The 18,690-nt window shown below is 36.7% G+C and overlaps 1 protein-coding gene across 1 annotated transcript in view; it reads right to left on the reverse strand.

Moving 5' to 3' along the window:
* LOC135231328 (receptor-type tyrosine-protein phosphatase O-like) overlaps window positions 1-18,690 on the reverse strand; it is a 197,045-nt gene that overhangs the window by 17,972 nt on the left and 160,383 nt on the right. The window contains exons 4-5 of the mRNA XM_064285172.1: window positions 6,317-6,475; window positions 681-833 (exon numbers count right to left, since the gene is read on the reverse strand). Coding sequence (XP_064141242.1) covers window positions 681-833; window positions 6,317-6,475 — 312 coding nt within the window. The remainder of the gene's footprint in view (window positions 1-680; window positions 834-6,316; window positions 6,476-18,690) is intronic.

The raw sequence follows: 18,690 nt of genomic DNA on the forward strand, positions 1-18,690 counted from the left end.
ACTCTACCCTGGTGAATAGTTAATACACAAGTAGATTTACAACATAAAGTTTAATTTTACTTCTAATATATAGTCGAATTTGTAAAGAACAGCTGTCATTTAAAGACATAGTATTTGTGGGTGATGTACACCTATTAGTGTATCAACAGTAACACTTTAAATACATTAACTTGTGATATTATGCTTGTTGAAATCTGTAATTTAACCTCTTCTGCAGCACAGTTATGCAACTGATCTTCCACTTGTAGGAATCTCTCTCTCTTCCTTTTTTTTTTTCCAAATAAGTCTCTGTCCCTGGATTGCGCTCACAAAAAAGCAATGATAAGTTTCTTAAGATTCCGTGTGACATAGTTGCATAGTGGAGAGTTGCACATATAAGTTGTCTTTAGGGACATTTCCATACATCTTGGAAATATGGCCTCACTCCTTATCTCTCTAAAATGAAACATCTGAGCATAAAATGAATTTATATTATGGAAGCATGCTCTTCTAGACACAGAACATTATGAAGGCAGACTGCATGGTGTCTTCCTGCAGTATTTTCTATTTTTTTATCCTTCATATACTAGCTCAGTGTTACCCCTTCCACGAAATTCTAATAAAAAATAGTCTCTCCCTCCTTTGTGCTGCCACACATACATATGTTTTACTTATTAAATTTGATTCTTCAGAATACTCACCAGTTCTATGCTGTTTGGGTTCATGTCTGACACCACTATACTCCACGAGAGTAGTTTTATTAAAAGTTGCCTCAGATACCAGCTGGAAGGTGATATTGCTATAACATATTCCTGGTAGCCAGTGATTGAATACTGTTTTTCCCCTAAAGAGATCTGTGAAGAGAAAAATCAATTATATTAAAAATATAGTCTACTGAGTGCCACACATTTCTAGAAAGTTCTAAATGTAATTATAATGAAATAGCCATAAGATAATATTTCCTTAACTTCTGTCATAGTGATTAATAAAAAATGGGTAATAAAAAATGGATGAGATCTTGGATTTTGAAACTCAGTATGTGGAGAGTGGGCATAATTAGAGTTAAATTTTTATGGTAAGAACCTTTACAGTGTTAAGTGGAGAAGGTTGTTGTTGTTTAAAGTGCCAGTGAGTTGGTTTTGACTCTTAGCAACCCCTGTGTACAACAGAAGAAAAACACTACCTGTTCCTGCACCATCCTCCCAATCATTGCTATGTTTGAGCCCATTGTTGCAGCCACTTTGTCAATCCATCTCATTGAAGATCTTCCTCTTTTTTGTTGACCCTCTACTTTACCAAGCATGATGTCCTACTCCAGGGACTGGTCTCTCCTGATAACATGTCCAAAGCATGTGAGATGTATTCTTGCCATCCTCACTTCTAAAAGCATTCTGACTGTAGTTCTTCCAAGACAGATTTATTTGTTTTTCTGGCAGTCCATGGTATATTCAATATTCTTCACCAACACTATAATTCAAAGGGATCAATTCTTCTTTGGTCGTCCTTATACACTGTTCAGTTTTCACATGCATATGAGGCGATTGAAAATACCATGGCTTGGCTCAGGCACACCATAGTCCTGAAGGTGACATCTTTGGTTTTTAACGCTTTAAAGAGGTCATTTGCAGCAGATTTGCCCAGTGCAATACAGTGCTTGATTTCTTGACTTCTGCTTCCATGTACATTGATTGTGGGTCCAAGTAAAATGAAATCCTTGACAACTTCGATATTTTCTCTATCACGATGTTGCTTATTGGTCCGGTTGTGAGGATTTTTGTTTTCTTTATACTGAGTTGTAATCCATACTTAAGGTTGTATTCTTTGATCATCAATAAATGCTTCAAGTCCTCTCCACATATGGCAAGCAAGTTTGTGTCATCTGCGTATCGTAAGTTGTTAATGAGTCTTCCTCCAATCCTGAAGCTGCATTCTTCATCATATAGTCCAATATCTGGAATTATTTCCTCAGCATACAGATTGAATAAGTTTGGTGAAAGGATACAACCTTGACACACACCTCTCCTGATTTTAAACCATGCCATATCCTATTGTTCTGTTTGAACAATCGCCTCTTGGTCTGTGTACAGGTTCTGCATGAACACAGTAAAGTGTTCTGGAACTCCCATTCTTCACAATGTTATCCATAATTTGTTATGGTGCACACAGTTGAATGCCTTTGCATAGTCAATAAAACGGGTGAACACCTTTCTGGTATTCTCTGCTTTCATCCAAGATACATCTGATATCAGCAATGATATTCCTCTTTCTAAGTCCTCTCCTGAGTCTGGCTTGAATTTCTGGCAGTTCCCTGTTAATGCACTGATGCAACCATTTTTTAATTATCTTCAGTAAAATTTTTCTTGTGCGTGATATTAATGATATTGTTCTACAATTTTTGCACTCTGTTGGATCCCTTTCTTTGGAATGGGCGCACATTTGGATCTCTTCCAGTAGGATGGCCAGGTCTTCCAAATTTCTTGGCATAGATGAGTGAGTTCTTCCATCATTGCATCTATTTGTTGAAACATCTCAAATGGTATTCTGTCATTTCCGGGTGCCTGGTTTTTCACCAATGTCTTCAGTGCAGCTTGGGCATCTTCCTTTAGTTCCATCAGTTCTTGATCATGTACTACCTCCTGAAATGGTTGAATGTTGACCAATTCTTTTTGTTACAGTGACTCTTTGTATTCCTTCCATCTTCTTTTGATGGTTCCTGCATTAACATTTTCCCCATACCCCTACCCTTTGCTGTCAAGCTAATTCTGAACCATAGTGATCCTATAGGAGAGAGTAGAACTACCCCATAGGGTTTCCAAGGAGCAGCTTGTAGATTCAAACTGCTGACCTTTTGTTTAGCAGCAATCTTTTAACCACTGCACCATCAGGGCTCCAGTAGAATCCTTCCATGTTGCAACTCAAGGCTTGAATTTTTTCTTCACTTCTTTCAGCTTGAGAAATGCCAAGTGTGTTCTTTCCTTTGGTTTTCTAACTCCAGGTCTTTGCACATTTCATTACTATACTTTACTTTGTATTCTCTAGCCTCCCTTTGAAATCTTCTGTTCAGCTCTTTTACTTCATCTTTTCTTCCATTTGCTTTAGCTACTCTATGTTCAAGCAAGTTTCAGAGTCTCTTCTGACATTCATTTTGGTCTTTTCTTTCTTTCTTGTCTTTTTAATGACCTTTAGCTTTCTTCATGTATGATGTCCTTGATGTCATCCTATAACTTGCCTCGTCTTTGGTCATTAGTGTTCAATGTGTCAAATCTATTCTTGAGATGGTCTCTAAATTCAGCTGGGATATACTCAAGCCTGTACTTTGGCTCTCGTGGTCTTGTTTTAATTTTCTTCATCTTCAACTTTGAACTTGCATGTGAGCAATTGTTGGTCTGGTCCACATTAGGCCCCTTGCCTGGCTTTGTTCTGACTGATGATACTGAGCTTCTTCATCATCTGTTTCCACAGATGTAGGTGACTTGATTCCTCTGTATTCTATCCAGTGAGGCTCACATGTATAGTTGTCATTCATGTTGTTGAAAAAGATATTTCCAGTGAGTAAGTCATTGGTCTTGCAAAACTCTATCATGCAATTTCTTGTGTTGTTTCTATCACCAGGGCCATATTTTCCAACTAGTGATCCTCTTTGTTTCTGACTTTTACGTTCCCTTCACCAGTAATTATCAATGAATCTTGATTGCATGTTTGATGACTTTCAAACTGCAGAAGCTGGTAAAAATCTTCCATTTCTTCATCTTTGGCCTTAGTGGTTGTGCATAAATTTGAATAATAGTTGTACTAACTGGTCTTCCTTGTAGACATATGGATACTATCCTGTCACTGACAGCATTGTACTTTAGGATAGATCTTGAAATGTTCTTTTTGACAATGAAGGTGATGCTGTTCTTCTTTAATTTATCATTCCCGGCATAGTAGACCATATGATTGTCCAATTCAAAATGGCCAGTACCAGTCCATTTCAGCTCACTAATTCCTAGGATATCTATCTTCAGGCATTCCAATTCATTTTTGACAACTTCCAATTTTCCTAAATTCACACTTAGTACATTCCACATTCTGATTACTAATAGATGTTTGCAGCGGTTTCTCCACCACTCATCTCTCAGTTTATCATACTGTGGTGGCTTGCGTGTTGCTGTGATGCTGGAAGCTATGTCACAGGTATTTCAAATATCAGCAGGGTCACCCATGGTGGACAGGTTTCAGCAGAGCTTCCAGATGAAGACAGACTAGGAAGAAGGACCTAGCGATCCGCTTCTGAAACAAAGTTGGCCAGTGAAAACGTGTGGATAGCAGTAGAACATTGTCTGATACAGTGCCAGAAGACAAGATCCTCAGGTTGGAAGGCATTCAAAATACAGTGGAGGAAGAGCTGCTTCCTCAAGGCAGAGTTGACCTTAATGATGTGGGTGGAGTCAAGCTTTCGGGACCTTCATTTACTGATGTGGCACTACTCAAAATGAGAAGAAACAGTGGAGATGATAATGTGCAGAAATTCTAGAGATTTGATTTATGTTTGCTATTTGATTTAAGATTAAAAACCCAAGGTATTTTACCATTTTAAGATATAGGAAAAAAAAAAAAAGATTTTACCAGAAACGCTTTCACTCTGGCTCACGTATAAAAATTAGCTTATTTTAAATGTAGACTGGTGTTTCCACCAATTGGCAAATAGGACCTACTCAAAGAAAGAATAAATAAAAATTTGGATTCAGTTTGGAAAACATTAAAGAAAACAATTATAAATTTAAAAGTCCAATCCAAGTTAAAAGCAAACAAGGGAAAAGAAACCAAAAGCTTCCCTTATTGAATTAAAAATTTGAAAAATAGTTAAGAAATATATTGACTTAAAAAATGGGAGCATATTAATTAACTTATTTTTAAACTTACAGTTCTTACCCAAAGTTTCAGTGACTGCTTTTGAATCATTCATGAACTTGTATTTGCATGTGATCAATAAACAAATAATATACTACTCACTAACATTCAGAAAATCTGTTTTTATTTAAAATAAAAAAATACAAAAATTTGTGGAGCCTGTGTTTATGTTTACTGAACTTTGTTTTAATTTTTTTTAAAAATCCTTAAGTAGTATATATTTAAACACAGTCTCACCTATAGGGTCGCTATGAGTCAGAATCGACTCAGGCAACAGGTTTGGTTTTTGGTTCTCACCAAAAAGGTTCTCTGAAGAAGGAAGTTTGTAAATGCTGCAAGTCAAAGTAACGTTCTTCTAGATACCATGCCCTATGTGCTGCAGTGGAGTCCCTAGGGTGGTTTAAGCAGTTAATGCACTTGGCTGCTAACTAAAAGGTTGTAGGCTTGAATCCATCCAGAAGCACCTTGGAAGAAAGGCCTGGTGATCTACTTCTGGAAGACCACTACCATTGAAAATCCTATGGGGGGCAGTTTTACCCTGAAACCTTGGGGTCGCCATGAGTTGGAATCAACTTGACAGCAGCTAGTTTTATACGCGCCTCAGTACTCATTCTCTATCATTATGTTTCCAGTTATACCCAGTCAACTTTGATACCATCCCTTATCGGCCCTGCAGAGATGTTTGTGTCTTGACAGTATTCAAGTTCCTTCCCTTGGATTCTCTCCCAATGAAGCTGAATTCTCTCTTTGTCTCTGTTTCTCTTCATCTCTCTCTATTTCTGTCTATCTGCCTCTTTCTCTTTCTGGCACACACACACATAGTCTGCCTAGAGAGAGTGACTTGATTCTTTGGAAAAATTTGAATAATTAATTCCCCTGGGCCCTCTTCTCTCCTCACCCCACAGGGCTCCACATCGAGGCAGTCAAAACTGGAAAACAAATTTTCGTATATTACTGCAATCATTTAATTTGGTATACAGATAAATACATACAAAGGAACCAAAAAGTGTAGTCTTTTGCATTTCAGGATAATCTTTGGAACATCTCCAAGTCCAACACGTGAAGGGTGCCCCTCTAGCTTCCCAGTCCTAGAAATAATCTTTTTAACATACCCAGAAGGATTTGGCTATGTAGGTGCTTAGGTGAATTAGTTAAGTTTGAATTTATTTTCTGCACCAGACACGCTACCTTTAGGAAGAATATCATATAAATGATAATAATTTAACAATTTCTCATGCTATAAGCAATTAACTAATGATCCAGATGTCCTAAGACTCTTCCTAACAAGATTTTCATGGATCAATCATTATTTTTAATGATTCATTCATAGGTCAAACAGTGAATTATGAAACCTCTCTAGAGGAGGAGAGAAGACCATTTTGCAAAAGTCGTGTAACAAGTAAGAGTCAGTCCTCACACATTCCCCCTTCCTTTTTTCTCTTACCTTTATATAGTATTGTCCGGAAGTCTTTACCTTCCCAGTAGCTTATGTTTACTCTTGTGAAAACATTATATTTTTCTGGATAATGAATCTCAAAGAGGACTCCTGTTTCAGGAGAAGGCTTATAATCATATATTGAAACACTGGTTACAGGCAGAGGTTCTAAAGAAGGGAAGTAAATGGAGAAAGGAAAAAAGCAATTATCAATACTTGGGAGTACCAAGGATTACCCTGACTAACCAAAAACCAAAACAAACCTATTGCCATCGTATCGATTCTGACTCATAGCGACCCTATAGGACAAAGTAGAACTGCCCCATAGGGTTACCAAGGAGTGGCTGGTGGATTCAAACTGCCAAAGCAGGGATTACAACTTCGCAAATATTTTTTTTCTCTGTAAGCACTAAACTTTTCAGTGTTCATGGACTGAGTGTTATCTCTAGCACTAACTGAAAAAGCACATCATATGTGGTGCTTTCTGTCTTTTGGAGCCCTGGTGGCACAGCAGTTAAATGATATGGCTCGAAACCAAAAGGTCGGCAGTTTAGATTCACCAGCTGCTCCTTGGGTACACTATGGGGCAGTTCCACTCTGTCCTATAGGGTTGCAATGGGCTGGAATGGACTCAATGGCCACAGGTTTGGTTTTTAGTTTTCTGTCTTTCGGAGCCTTAATGGTGCAGTGGTTAAGAGCTTGGCTGATAACTTAAAGGTAGGCAGTTCAAATCTACAGCTGCTCCTTGGAAACCCCATGGGGCAGTTCTACTCTGTCCTGTAGGGTCGCTATGAGCTGGACTGGACTTGACTCGCTTGCAACAGGGTCTATCTTTCAGGGTAACTTTCCTATTCTTTTTTTTTTGGCTTTTTTCCAGTTGCCTTTTTCAATAATCTTGAAATCTAGGAAGAGAAAATATTATCTCCATTCAACAGATAAAAATACTGATAAATCAGAATCTTTAAATTACCTGTCAAAGGTAATTTAGCAAGATTGTGCCAGAGTCTATATCACCAGATTCCTAAGTTCATTTTTCTTTTCTCCAAGCCAACAAAGTTTGATATTCTTAAGAGGCCAATAACAGAAAATAAGTTTTGACTGTGACCAAGGGTAAATGTTATTCTGATCATTTATTTCTTGGTGTGAACTTAGCACTTATTTTTCTGTATTAAGTACAAGATTGCAAATCTTCCCATGTTGTGTACATTATAGTTTACAGTGGTTTATTTAACCACTCTATATACAGAAGTTGAAAACCCTGGCGGTGTAGTGGTTAAGTGCTACAGCTGCTAACCAAGAGGTCAGCAGTTCGAATCCACCAGGCACTCCTTGGAAATTCTGTGGGGCAGTTCTACTCTGTTCTATAGGGTTGCTATGAGTTGGAATCGACTTGACGGCAGTGGGTTTTTATATACAGAAGTTTAAAAAACATTCATTTCTCTTTTACTTGAGTCGTTAATTCATCACAATTTTTTAAATATTCATTTTTTTTACCATAACTGATATATGTCTGCATCCGCTCCACGCCCCAACCTCCAGCAAAAAGACATAGCCCCTCCCCACTTCTGAAGGACCTGTTGGATAAGTTTCACTTACATTAATTTTATTCCAGAAAAGCATTTAAACAGGCTGGTTTGGAGTCAACTATTGTGCTATAGAAAAAATAACTTTAAAGTTTTAGAATTGAAAGCATTCTTGGACATCATCTATAACCTAAACTAAAGCAAAAGCCTTAGGTTAAATTTTACGCTTTTAAAATTTCAGTTTCAATAACTTAAGATACCAAAATTTGACTTTGTTCATTTAACACATAATTACTGATTACCTACTTTGTCTCAATCCACAGCCAAATAAACTTCATTTTATCCTTCGAAGTCCTTACCAATTCTTTTTTTTTTTTGGTGAAAATATAGCCATACATTCCAACAATTTGTACATGAACAACTCAGTGACATTGATTGCATCTTCACTCTCCTTTTCTGAAATTTTCCTCCCCGGTTAACATAAACTCATTGCCCCCTAAGCTTCCTATCTAAACTTTTGAGTTGCTGTTGTTAATTTCGTCTCATAAAGATAGCTCTTTAAAAGAGCACAATGTTCAAGGCAATCATTCTTTACTAATTAAGCTAAATTATTGTTTGGTTTATAGAAGGCTTCAGTGATATTTTTGGTTTAAGGTTTAAAGATTATATCAGGGCAATAGTTTCAACAGTTCATACAGCCTCTATGGCTCCAGAAAGTCTGAATTCCATGAGAATTTTAAATCCTGTTCAGCATCTACCCCTCCCACCCCCTACTTTCAGGATTCTTCTGTAGAATCCTTGATCAAAACTTTCAGTAATGGTAGCCGTGCACCATCAAGTTCTGTTCTCATGGCAAAAGAGGCAGTTATTCATGCAGATAATCAGACAATCTGTTTCTTCCTCCAATTCCTGATTCTTCCTCTGCTGCTCCAGGTGAATGCAGACTATTGTTGTACCTTGGGATGGCAGCTTGCTAGCTTTTAAGGGTCTCATCTATTCTTACTTTTGATTATAGAGATCCAGAAAGGATTGAAGCTACATGTTAAAGCTTTGATTTTTCCTAGAATTTTTTCAGAAACCACGCCAACATCTATGAAATCAAAAGGCCTTCAAATTGCAGCATATACTGTGATCATGTCTCTGTAGACTACGTGCTCTGTTCTCTGGTTAAAAGTTTCTATTTTGTTTTTGTTTCATCTCTGGTCTTCCTACTTACAGGTAACACTTAAAGAGCAAACTCACTTATGTTTCAGGTAAGCAAACAAACAAAACCCCTGAGACTTTGAGTATTTTTCTTTTATTTAATCTCAAAGAAGTTTTGAACTATTTGCATTTCTTTCTTTCAATGCAGCCTAATTACTAACCTGCAGAGTCTACCTAATTCAGCTATTGGATCTAAGAGAACCAAAATGAAAGCTAATAGCAAAAGGCAGCCACAGAGCAGTGACTCGTCCATTGCTGAAGTCCCATTTATAACCTCATCAGGGTTCTGTGTACTGAAAAGAGAAGTTAGGGGACCACACAATCATTCATACCCTGGGCCATGAAATCTGCACATCAAAGCCATGGTTAAGCTTTGAAATTTAAGTGATATGTGAGGATTAGAGCACAGATCATTTATTTTCTGATCTTTTTTGGCTGCTGCATGTTACTTAAATTTTAAACTAAGAGAATTTTTTAAATGTCTATTTACATGTTTGCTTATATATTTCCTTCAGCCTCAACTTAAATGACCCAGGTCAGTTGTAAATCCTACAGTCTATGCCGGGGCATTATGGCGGTATATTCAATTCCAGAAATACACATTTCAGTAGAACTCAAATGCATGCTCTAAAAATATTTTACTATCTCTCAGATTACTTCTCTCACTATTTTTCTTTTTAGGAATTAAGTGATGTGGCATAAGCCAGAGCTGTGTTGTTTGGTGATGACAAGGTTAAATCCTGATCTAGTTCATAACTCCTGTCCCTGCAATCTGTCTCATGTACTTCCCTTTCTTGTCTTAGGAACAAGGCTAGGCAGGACAGAGAAATGAAGTTGCTAGAAAATGTAAATCAAGAAGGAGGTTGATTATCTTTTCACAGGTCACTGGGCATTCAGCTCCCTTCTTCTTAGAACTGCTTGTTTGATTCTTTTGCCTATTTCATAGATTCTTTTTCCATCTTCTCCCACTAATTCGTGATGCACCCTTTGTCATATATAACATTTCCATGATTTTTTTTTATTGTATCTTGTGTCTTCTTTCTGATTCACCTTTCTTCTTGCTGAAACATGTCTATGAATATTTCTTCAAGTTAGAGTTACAGTATTAATTCTTTCAGATTTTGTATATTTGAAAATGTCTTCATTTTATCTTTACTCTTGATGTAGTTTAGCTGGGTATAAAATTCTAAGTAGACAGGGTTTGCCTTGATACTTTGAAGATGTTGCTTCACGGTCTTTTGCACCAATTATTGCAGAAGAGAATAATGCTGTCAATCTAATTGTTATTCCTTTGTAGATTTTACGCTTTTTCTTTCTGATGCATTTTAAACTTTTTATTTATCCTTTGATAATCTGCAGTTTCACCATAATATACCTAGGGGTGGTCTTATTTTTTAATTTTCCTACTCAGTACTTGGAATGCTCTGCCTATCTGTAGATTTTCGTCATTCTTCAAATCTTGGAAATTCTCAATAATCACCTCTTCAAATATTGCACCTGTCATTCCCTCTGTTCTCTTTTTCTTGAACTTGTAAGCCCCCTTGGAACCTCTCTCACCTCCATGTCTCTGAACTCTATCACTGTGCCTGATTATGAGGTAATTGCCTAATCTGTTCTACTCTCTTTTGCTTCTGATCCCTTGAGTAACTTTCTATTTGATGTCGTTTGTACTGCTTATATTTATTGATCATATATTACATGCTACACATTCTGCTAAGTGAATTATTTTACAAAAACCCCTACCAAGTAGGTATCAAAATTATCTCAATATTAAATATTATAATTAACATTTTAAATTAATTTGAATCACTGTAGTTTTCATTTCCAAAATTTGTATTTATGTTTATTCTATAAATTTTGTTTTATTGGTACCAGTTTTTATTTCATTATTTCTTGTTCTTTTAAATTGGATGTTATTCTTTCATTTATCTCATTGAATATCAGAAATTTTTGTAAATTTTTAGTCAGATTGGTATACACAATATAATGTAAAGTGGTACAGTTGTTATTTTGATGTATATATATTTTTAGCATGGTTTTCTTTGTGTGTTTTGGAATATAGACTATAGACTCATTTATGCCTTTTCATCCCCCATCTCTTGCTTATCCCTTGCTGTTGAGGCAATTTAGCCATTGTCTTCTCTTAGCCCATCAGAGCTCCCAGTCTAAAATCAGGGTCTATAACATTATTTTGGAGTTCTTGATATTGTGGGTGATATAGTGGCTATCACAGATTCACTGGGTCAAGGCTTGGTCCTTGGTAGTAAGATTGGATCTGTGCCCCCTGCTTCCCAGGCATCTATATATGCTTCTTTCTCAACCTTTGCTCTAAGCAGAGAATCTGGCTCTGTGCCATATCTAGTGTGAAGCATTCCAGTCCCTCTTACTCTACTAGGGCCAAATGCAATACTGTCTTCTTCCAGGCCCACACCACAGAAGGCCCAGAGCTTCAACCCACTTCCCTACCTTGCATTTCTGTTCTGTTTCTGACTATCTTGTTTTTGAACGTGGAAATGTACTTTTGGTTTTCTTTTTCCTTTGTGGTAGAAGCAAAGGGTGTGTGACAAAGCAGGGATTTACTGCATTATTTTTAACTAGAAATCAACATTAAATTCTTTTTTTTAATAAAAATACCTTTAAAATATCATTTTATCATACATAATATGTGTTCCCATATAATAAAAACCATTACTCAAAATGAGGAATATTTAATGCTCTTTAACTTTGAACCATTCATGAGCGATCAGGAATAAGGAATTCAAAAAATTTCTATATGTGACCCTCTCAAATAGGACACCAGGAAACAAATGTACAGCAGCATCTGTTTGAAGTGAACAAAAGTAGCCCTGTACTTCTTAGTAACTCCTGATTACCAAAGGATGCTTCTTCCTGAGATGATTCTGTTTTGCTAGAATAAAAACTAAAGAAGCCGTTGGGTCAGTGATCAGTAACTTTTGTTTCTGATGTGACGAAACTTAGGAATGTGTCTCTTCTAATATAGTCCTCTTGAGGGAGAAAACCTGGGATTAGGCCCTCAATTCTGATGGCAGGAGCAGAAAAAGGCCACTAGAAGATCAATCCGGGGTTCCAGGCCAGAGTTGCTGCCCTGTGTTTAGATGATGATTCGAGACCTGACTTGACTCCTCAGCTACATCCAAATAGGCTAATGAGATGAGTGGCCAGCAGCAGCCCACCTGGTCCAAGAGAGTGGCTACCATCATACTCACCACCTTAGTTCAAGTCATCTTTCCTTTCCCAGGATATTTCCACAGATTTCTAAATTATTCTCCTTGCTTCCAACCTCACTCTATTTTTTCTTATTCTTTCCTAAAAACTTCTAAGCCTGCAGGCTACCTGATACTCTCACTTTAGTCAGAATCTTTATCTTAAACATCAACTTGACTGACATTTCCCTGCCTAATCTGGTCTACTCTCTTTTGCTTCTGATCCCTTGACTAACTTTCTATTTGATGTCATTTGTACTGCTTATATTTATTGATCATATACTACGTGCTACACATTCTGCCGAGTGAATTATTTTACAAAACCCCTACCAAGTAGGTACCAAAATTATCTCAATATTAAATATTATAATTATGACCAGATCAAGGGGCTGTATGATCTGTGAGAGCTAAGAATGGTTTTTACATTTTTAAAATGGTTGGAAAAAACCAAATGAAGAACATTTTATGACACATGAAAATCAAATGGAATTCAAAATTTTCTGTGTATAAACAAAGTTTTGTTAGAACACAGCCATGCCCATTCATTTACATAGTATCTATGGTTGCTTTTGTGCGGCAGTGGCTTAGTTGAATAGTTGTAACAGAGACTCTATGGCCCTCCAAACACAAAATAGTTATTATCTAGGTCTTTACAGAAAAGGTTTGCTAACTCTTGGAATAGGTTACAGATTAGAAAACTAAGACCAAAAGAAATTAATATGCCTAAGGCTACACATGTGATGTCTAGGTTTCTTTGACTCCAAAGCTAATGCTCTGAACCACTACCCAAAATATTCCATTGCAGGATTCTGGATCTTGGGGCTTCTGGCTCTGTTACAAGTGGGAGATTTCTCAAGTAAAATCCTCTGACATCATTTCTTTGTATAAGATCTGTCATCATTCCTCATCACTTACATGCAAAAGTTTAAACTCCTTTGCAAGATACATAAGGTTCTTTCTGACGTTTCTAGTTACCTTCCCTATTATTTTTTGGAATTACAGATGCTTGCCATCTTAACTACTTGCAGCTCTCCATGTGCACCACTCCTTGGGTGTAATATTTTCCATTCTTTATTCATTTGACAAATTTTCACTGGTTTTTCAATGATTCTTTCTTCTGTGTTGCCTTCACAATGTTTCCTAGGAAGACTAGGCATTCTGTCTTACATAATTCTCTTATAGCATTTATCATAATTTTGTAATGGTTTGTATATTTGCTTTTCCCACTATAGTGTAATGTCTTCAAGCATGGGTATTTTCATTTATCTTTACTTCTCTAGCGCCTAGGACATGGCATAGAGGTTTTACCCAATAACTGTATTTTTATTCTAAAAACTCATGGATTATTTTTATTTCTAATAGATTTTTACAGAATATTATACCTATAGGGTGTCTCTATGTGCATTCTGCCATATTTATAGCCACTATCTCCAGGACTTTACTAACAGAGGGGACAGTTTTGTGTATATAACATTTCCTCAGTTTCTAAGCCACTGTTTTCATCTATTATTTTGTCTATTGAGAAACTACCTCTTCTTCCTAGAGTTCATTGAATACATGATAAGTTTTCAATCAATTAAGTATTAGATGTTAAAGCATAAGGTTTGTGGAACGCTTTTGAACTGACCACACTTCTCTGTTGTGCTGAATTTATTCTTTGCCATGTTTCTCAGCTTTCTCTGAGAGCACCAGACTCAGAACAACCGTAGTGAAATATCAAAGGACTTCCTCAGGGTGAGTTGCTCTGTCATTGCTTATTTCATCAAGACAAGCACCTACCACATAATAAATGACTGCAACAAATATGCCCTTTTACTCTCAAAAGAAATGTGACAACTCTGTGAGCAAATACTACAAATGTTTTCCAAACTTTTTGAAAAAGCTTCCCATTAGAAAGAAAAAAAAATATGTCATTAACTGAAAAATAATAGTAGCTTTAGAGCTCAAAAGTAATCATGTAGTTCAATTCCATCTTTTACACAAGAGGAAGCTGAGACCCAAATGTTGCCTAGTGTCATATCATGCCTGATGTTACAGAAACATTTGTACACTAATCCCTAGTTTTTATTGCCATTATTGGTTTTGAAATCTGGGATAGTATAATTGGGGTTTTACAAATGAGGTAAAGGATGAGAGACAATAGACAATTATTAATTAATTTTTATTCTTGAGTAATCAGTGCAAGTTTCCTATTCTACTTAGGATGTACAAAGCTGCAAGACAATGTCACTCTCATCCTAACGACAAGAAAAAGCCAAAAATTCCTTGAAGTCAAAATCTTTCCATCAGAGAATTGAGATTGCAAGATAAACAAATGAACTAAATTCCAAAGAATAACTAGAGTCTCTGAGGAGACAAGACACACAAACCATTTCACTTTTGACAGAGAATGGGAGGAAATGGTGAAGCAGGCAAGAATAAATCAGCTGAAATTTTGTCAAATTCATGAAGGCTGATGTGGTCAGGCATAAGAGTTTAGAATTGCTCTATTCAATATGGTAGCTACTAGCCACATGTGGCTATTTAAATTAAATTTAAAGTTTATTACATAAAATTAAAATTTAGTGGCTACCATATTGGACAGTGCAGATAGAGAACAAATCCGCCCTCCAAAAGTTCTAGATCATCATTGCTTTAGAATTACTGGGTGTTCCAGACACAAGCAGAACCCACACTCACTCTCCAACTTTTCCTGGGCCTCGGCCAGGTGCATAGGAGAAAGACTGGGGGCAGGACAAGGGACTGGAGAGAGAGCCCTGCCTCAGTGTCACAGGCATGCAGGTTATAATTGGCACTAAGAGGCTCACTTCCCAGAGCCTTTTCTTAGTACATGGCAGAGGTCTTAAGGTATTGTTTTCCTTCCTGTTCCCAGGCAAAGATCCATGCTTCTGAGGGAGATGTCTATCCCTGGGAGAGAAGCAGAAGCCCTCTTGGGCCCACGATCCTGTATTGATATAAAACAGAGGAAGGCTGCTACTGGGGAAGAAAGAGGAAACCCTCTCCTACCTAAGACCTTTCCCAGATTCAAGGCAAATTTGTCTGTCAGTGGATAGTGAGGAGTAGCAATGGTGAGAACATCCCAAAATCCAGGACTCGAGGTCTGCCTACAACTGAGCCTGGTCCAGAACCAAGAACTTCCCCTGCCCCCGCCACAAACATAGCACCGAGTAAAGCACTGATGAACACTGAGGGTAGAACTAGAACACTGAGAAAAACCTTCTACCACCCTGGCCCCTCACTAAGCACAAGTTAACAGCAAGCTCTCACTGGAAGAATTTTAAATTTGTGATGAACTGAAGGTAGCTAACGCCTTAAGCCCAGCTCAACCATTGGCTAGATTGACTCAATGCCCACATTAGTGGCCTATCAATCTGGTAAACTTAAACTGAAGTGTATATATAGTTACTTAAATATAAATGGCCTAAATCTGCACTGTATAAATTGGTAGCCACTAACCACATATGGCTATTGAGCACTTGAAATGAAGCAAGTGCCACTGAAACAATGATTTTTAAATTTTATTTTTAATTAATTTATGTTTAAAAATAAAAACTGAAGCAGGTGTACATTTTTTATTTACTGATGTTGAAATAATCATATTTTGAATATAATAGGCTAAATAATTCATATTATTAAAATTCATTTCACCCTTTTGAAAATTAAAAATTATAACACGTCTACTAGAAAATTTAATATTACATATGTGGTTTGAATTATATTTCTATTGGCTAGTGCTGGTCAAAACTTCTCAATTAAAAGGCAGAGATTTTCAACTGGATATAAAGCAAGACTATACTACCTACAAAAAACCTATTTACATACAAAGACATAGAAATGTCAAAAGTAAAAGGATGGTGCAAGTATGCCATGCAAATACTTAACAAAAGAAAGCTGGAATGACTATATTAACATCAAACAAAATAGACTTCAACACAAGGCATATTACTTAGGATAAAGAGGAACATTGCATGTTGGTAAGAGGTAAATTCATCAAGAAGACAGCAATTCTAAATGTGTTTGAGCCTAAAAGGAAATAGAGTTTCAAAATACATAAAGCATAAAATGAAAGAAGAAATAGACAATTCCACAATTATAGTTGGAGATTTTTCACAATCCTCTGTCAGAAACTGAAAGAACAAGGAGACAGAAAATCAGTAAGGATATAGAGGATCTGAACAACAATATCAATCAACATGATCTAATAGACTTGTATTGAAAGTTCACTCAACAACATCAGGATAAATGTTCTCTTCAAGTGCTCATGGGGCATTCACCAAGATAGAACATATTTTGGGCCATAAAAAAAAAAAAATCCCAACAATTTTAAGAGGATTGGAATCATGCAAAGTATGTACTTTGACCACAACAGCATTAAACTAGAAATCAATAACAAAAAGATATCTGCAAAATCTCCAAATTTTTGGCCATCCAACAACACAGTTCTAAACCCACAGGGCAAAGAAGAAATCACAAAAGAAATTAGAAAATATTTTTAATAGAACCCTCTACAAGTGCTAAAATATCATATTAAAAAAAATTTAGCATTTACTTACTTATGAAGTTTCTTCATGAACCATTAGCTAAAATGCCAAATCTTTGAAGTCTGTCTGACTGGAAGTGGCTAAATTTGTGCTAAAAAAAATATTGATCAGCATGATGGTTAAGGTTGTGTGTCAGCTTGGCTGGGCCATGATTCTCAGTGGTTTGGCAGTTATGTAATGGTGTAGTTTGGCAGTTATATAATGCTGTAATTTGGCACTTATGTAATGATGTAGTTATCCTCCATTTTGTCATACAAGGTAATCACCTCCATGATGTCGGAGCTATGGCTGCTAACCAAAAAGATCAGCAGTTTGAATCCACCGGGCACTCCTTGGAAACTCTATGGGGCAGTTCTACTCTGTCCAAATAGGGTCACTATGAATCGGAATTGACTTGATGGCAACAGGTTTGGTTTTGGTTTTTCGATGATGTCATCTGAAATGATCAGCCAATCAGTGTAAAGGGAATTTCCTCAGAGGTGTGGCCTACACACAATATATATGAATGTCCTGGCAAAGCTCATTGGCTTTTACTCATTCTAGATCCTGCATCTGGCTCGTTATCACCTGATCTCTGGTTCTTAGGACTTGAGCTAGCAGCCTGACGTGTTGCCTACCAATCTTGGGTTCATCAGTCCGTGCAGCTACATGAGTCAGGAGAAATCTCCAGCCTGATACTTGACCCACGGACTTCAGACTGGCCAGCCTTTACAATCGCATGAGCCATTACCTTGAGATAAATCGTGCTCTCTCTCTCTCTCTCTATAGACATACATGCTTCACTGGCTTTTCTTCTCTAGAGAACCCAGCCTAAGACAGTCAGGAATGATCCTCATAGTTTTACATTCTATTTTGCTTTGCACTCATTCTTTTTTTTTTTTCTTTCTCCTATTAATCAACTTAATTGAACTAATATTTATTGGGCAACTATGAAGAGTAAGACTTGTGCTAGCTGCTTATGAAGTTAAGAAGATGAGTGAGGCAGAGCTTCTGACTTAAAGAAGTTTGTATTATAGGAATTATAATTCTAGATCTGCTGCCTGAACCTATCAATTTCCAATTCATCTTTTTCTGGAAGTTGCTTAAAGCAGTATTTTGCCAGATACGTTCTTTTTAAAATTCATCTAGGTGCTAGATCTTATCTATAAACTTTGAAGGTTTGGAATCTGTGCCATTCCTAAATTTTAAGGCTCAATACTGATCCTGGGACTTTGCCGAGGGAGATTTTATTTAATTTTTGACAGGAAAGTTGAAACCATGTCCTCTAGTTTGGTTTTGAATCCTTGTTTCTTCCTGTTTCTCTCTCCTTTTATCCTAACTGACAATATCACCACGTCCCTGTCCTTAATTGTGGCCAGAATGATCACATATAGCTGGTATTTAAAAATTGCAGCCACTGGAATATTTGCTGTGAAGAACAATGAACAAAAACGAAACAAAACAAACTTCTCTGGGCCATTAAATTGTTATAGTGATAAAACCTACCATCCTATCTATAGGTAGTGGTTTTTCTTCCAAACCTCAACATATACAGTAGAGTCACATCTTATTTTGAGATTAGATATTAGAGTGTAAAGTGAAAATCTTATATAGGTAAACAACTCCTAAAAATTTCCAATATCATTAACTCTGCAGGACCTGGGACCTTAAAATGCCAATGACTTTTTTTTTTTTTTGACATTTTTCTTGGGCAGTGGAAGCTAAGACTACTTTGAGTGAGAGGGGGAACTGCTATTAACAAGTAAACAGATATCTTTCATTCTAACATTCTAGCAGCTAAAAATACATATAACTGAATTAAACTAAGTTAAATATGAGGTTAAATATAATTCCAGTGTATCAGAACTCAGACAAACCAAAATTATTTAATATTAGAATATATGTTCTGGTTA

This window comes from Loxodonta africana, chromosome 4, assembly GCF_030014295.1.
Source record: "Loxodonta africana isolate mLoxAfr1 chromosome 4, mLoxAfr1.hap2, whole genome shotgun sequence".
Classification (NCBI taxonomy): domain Eukaryota; kingdom Metazoa; phylum Chordata; class Mammalia; order Proboscidea; family Elephantidae; genus Loxodonta; species Loxodonta africana.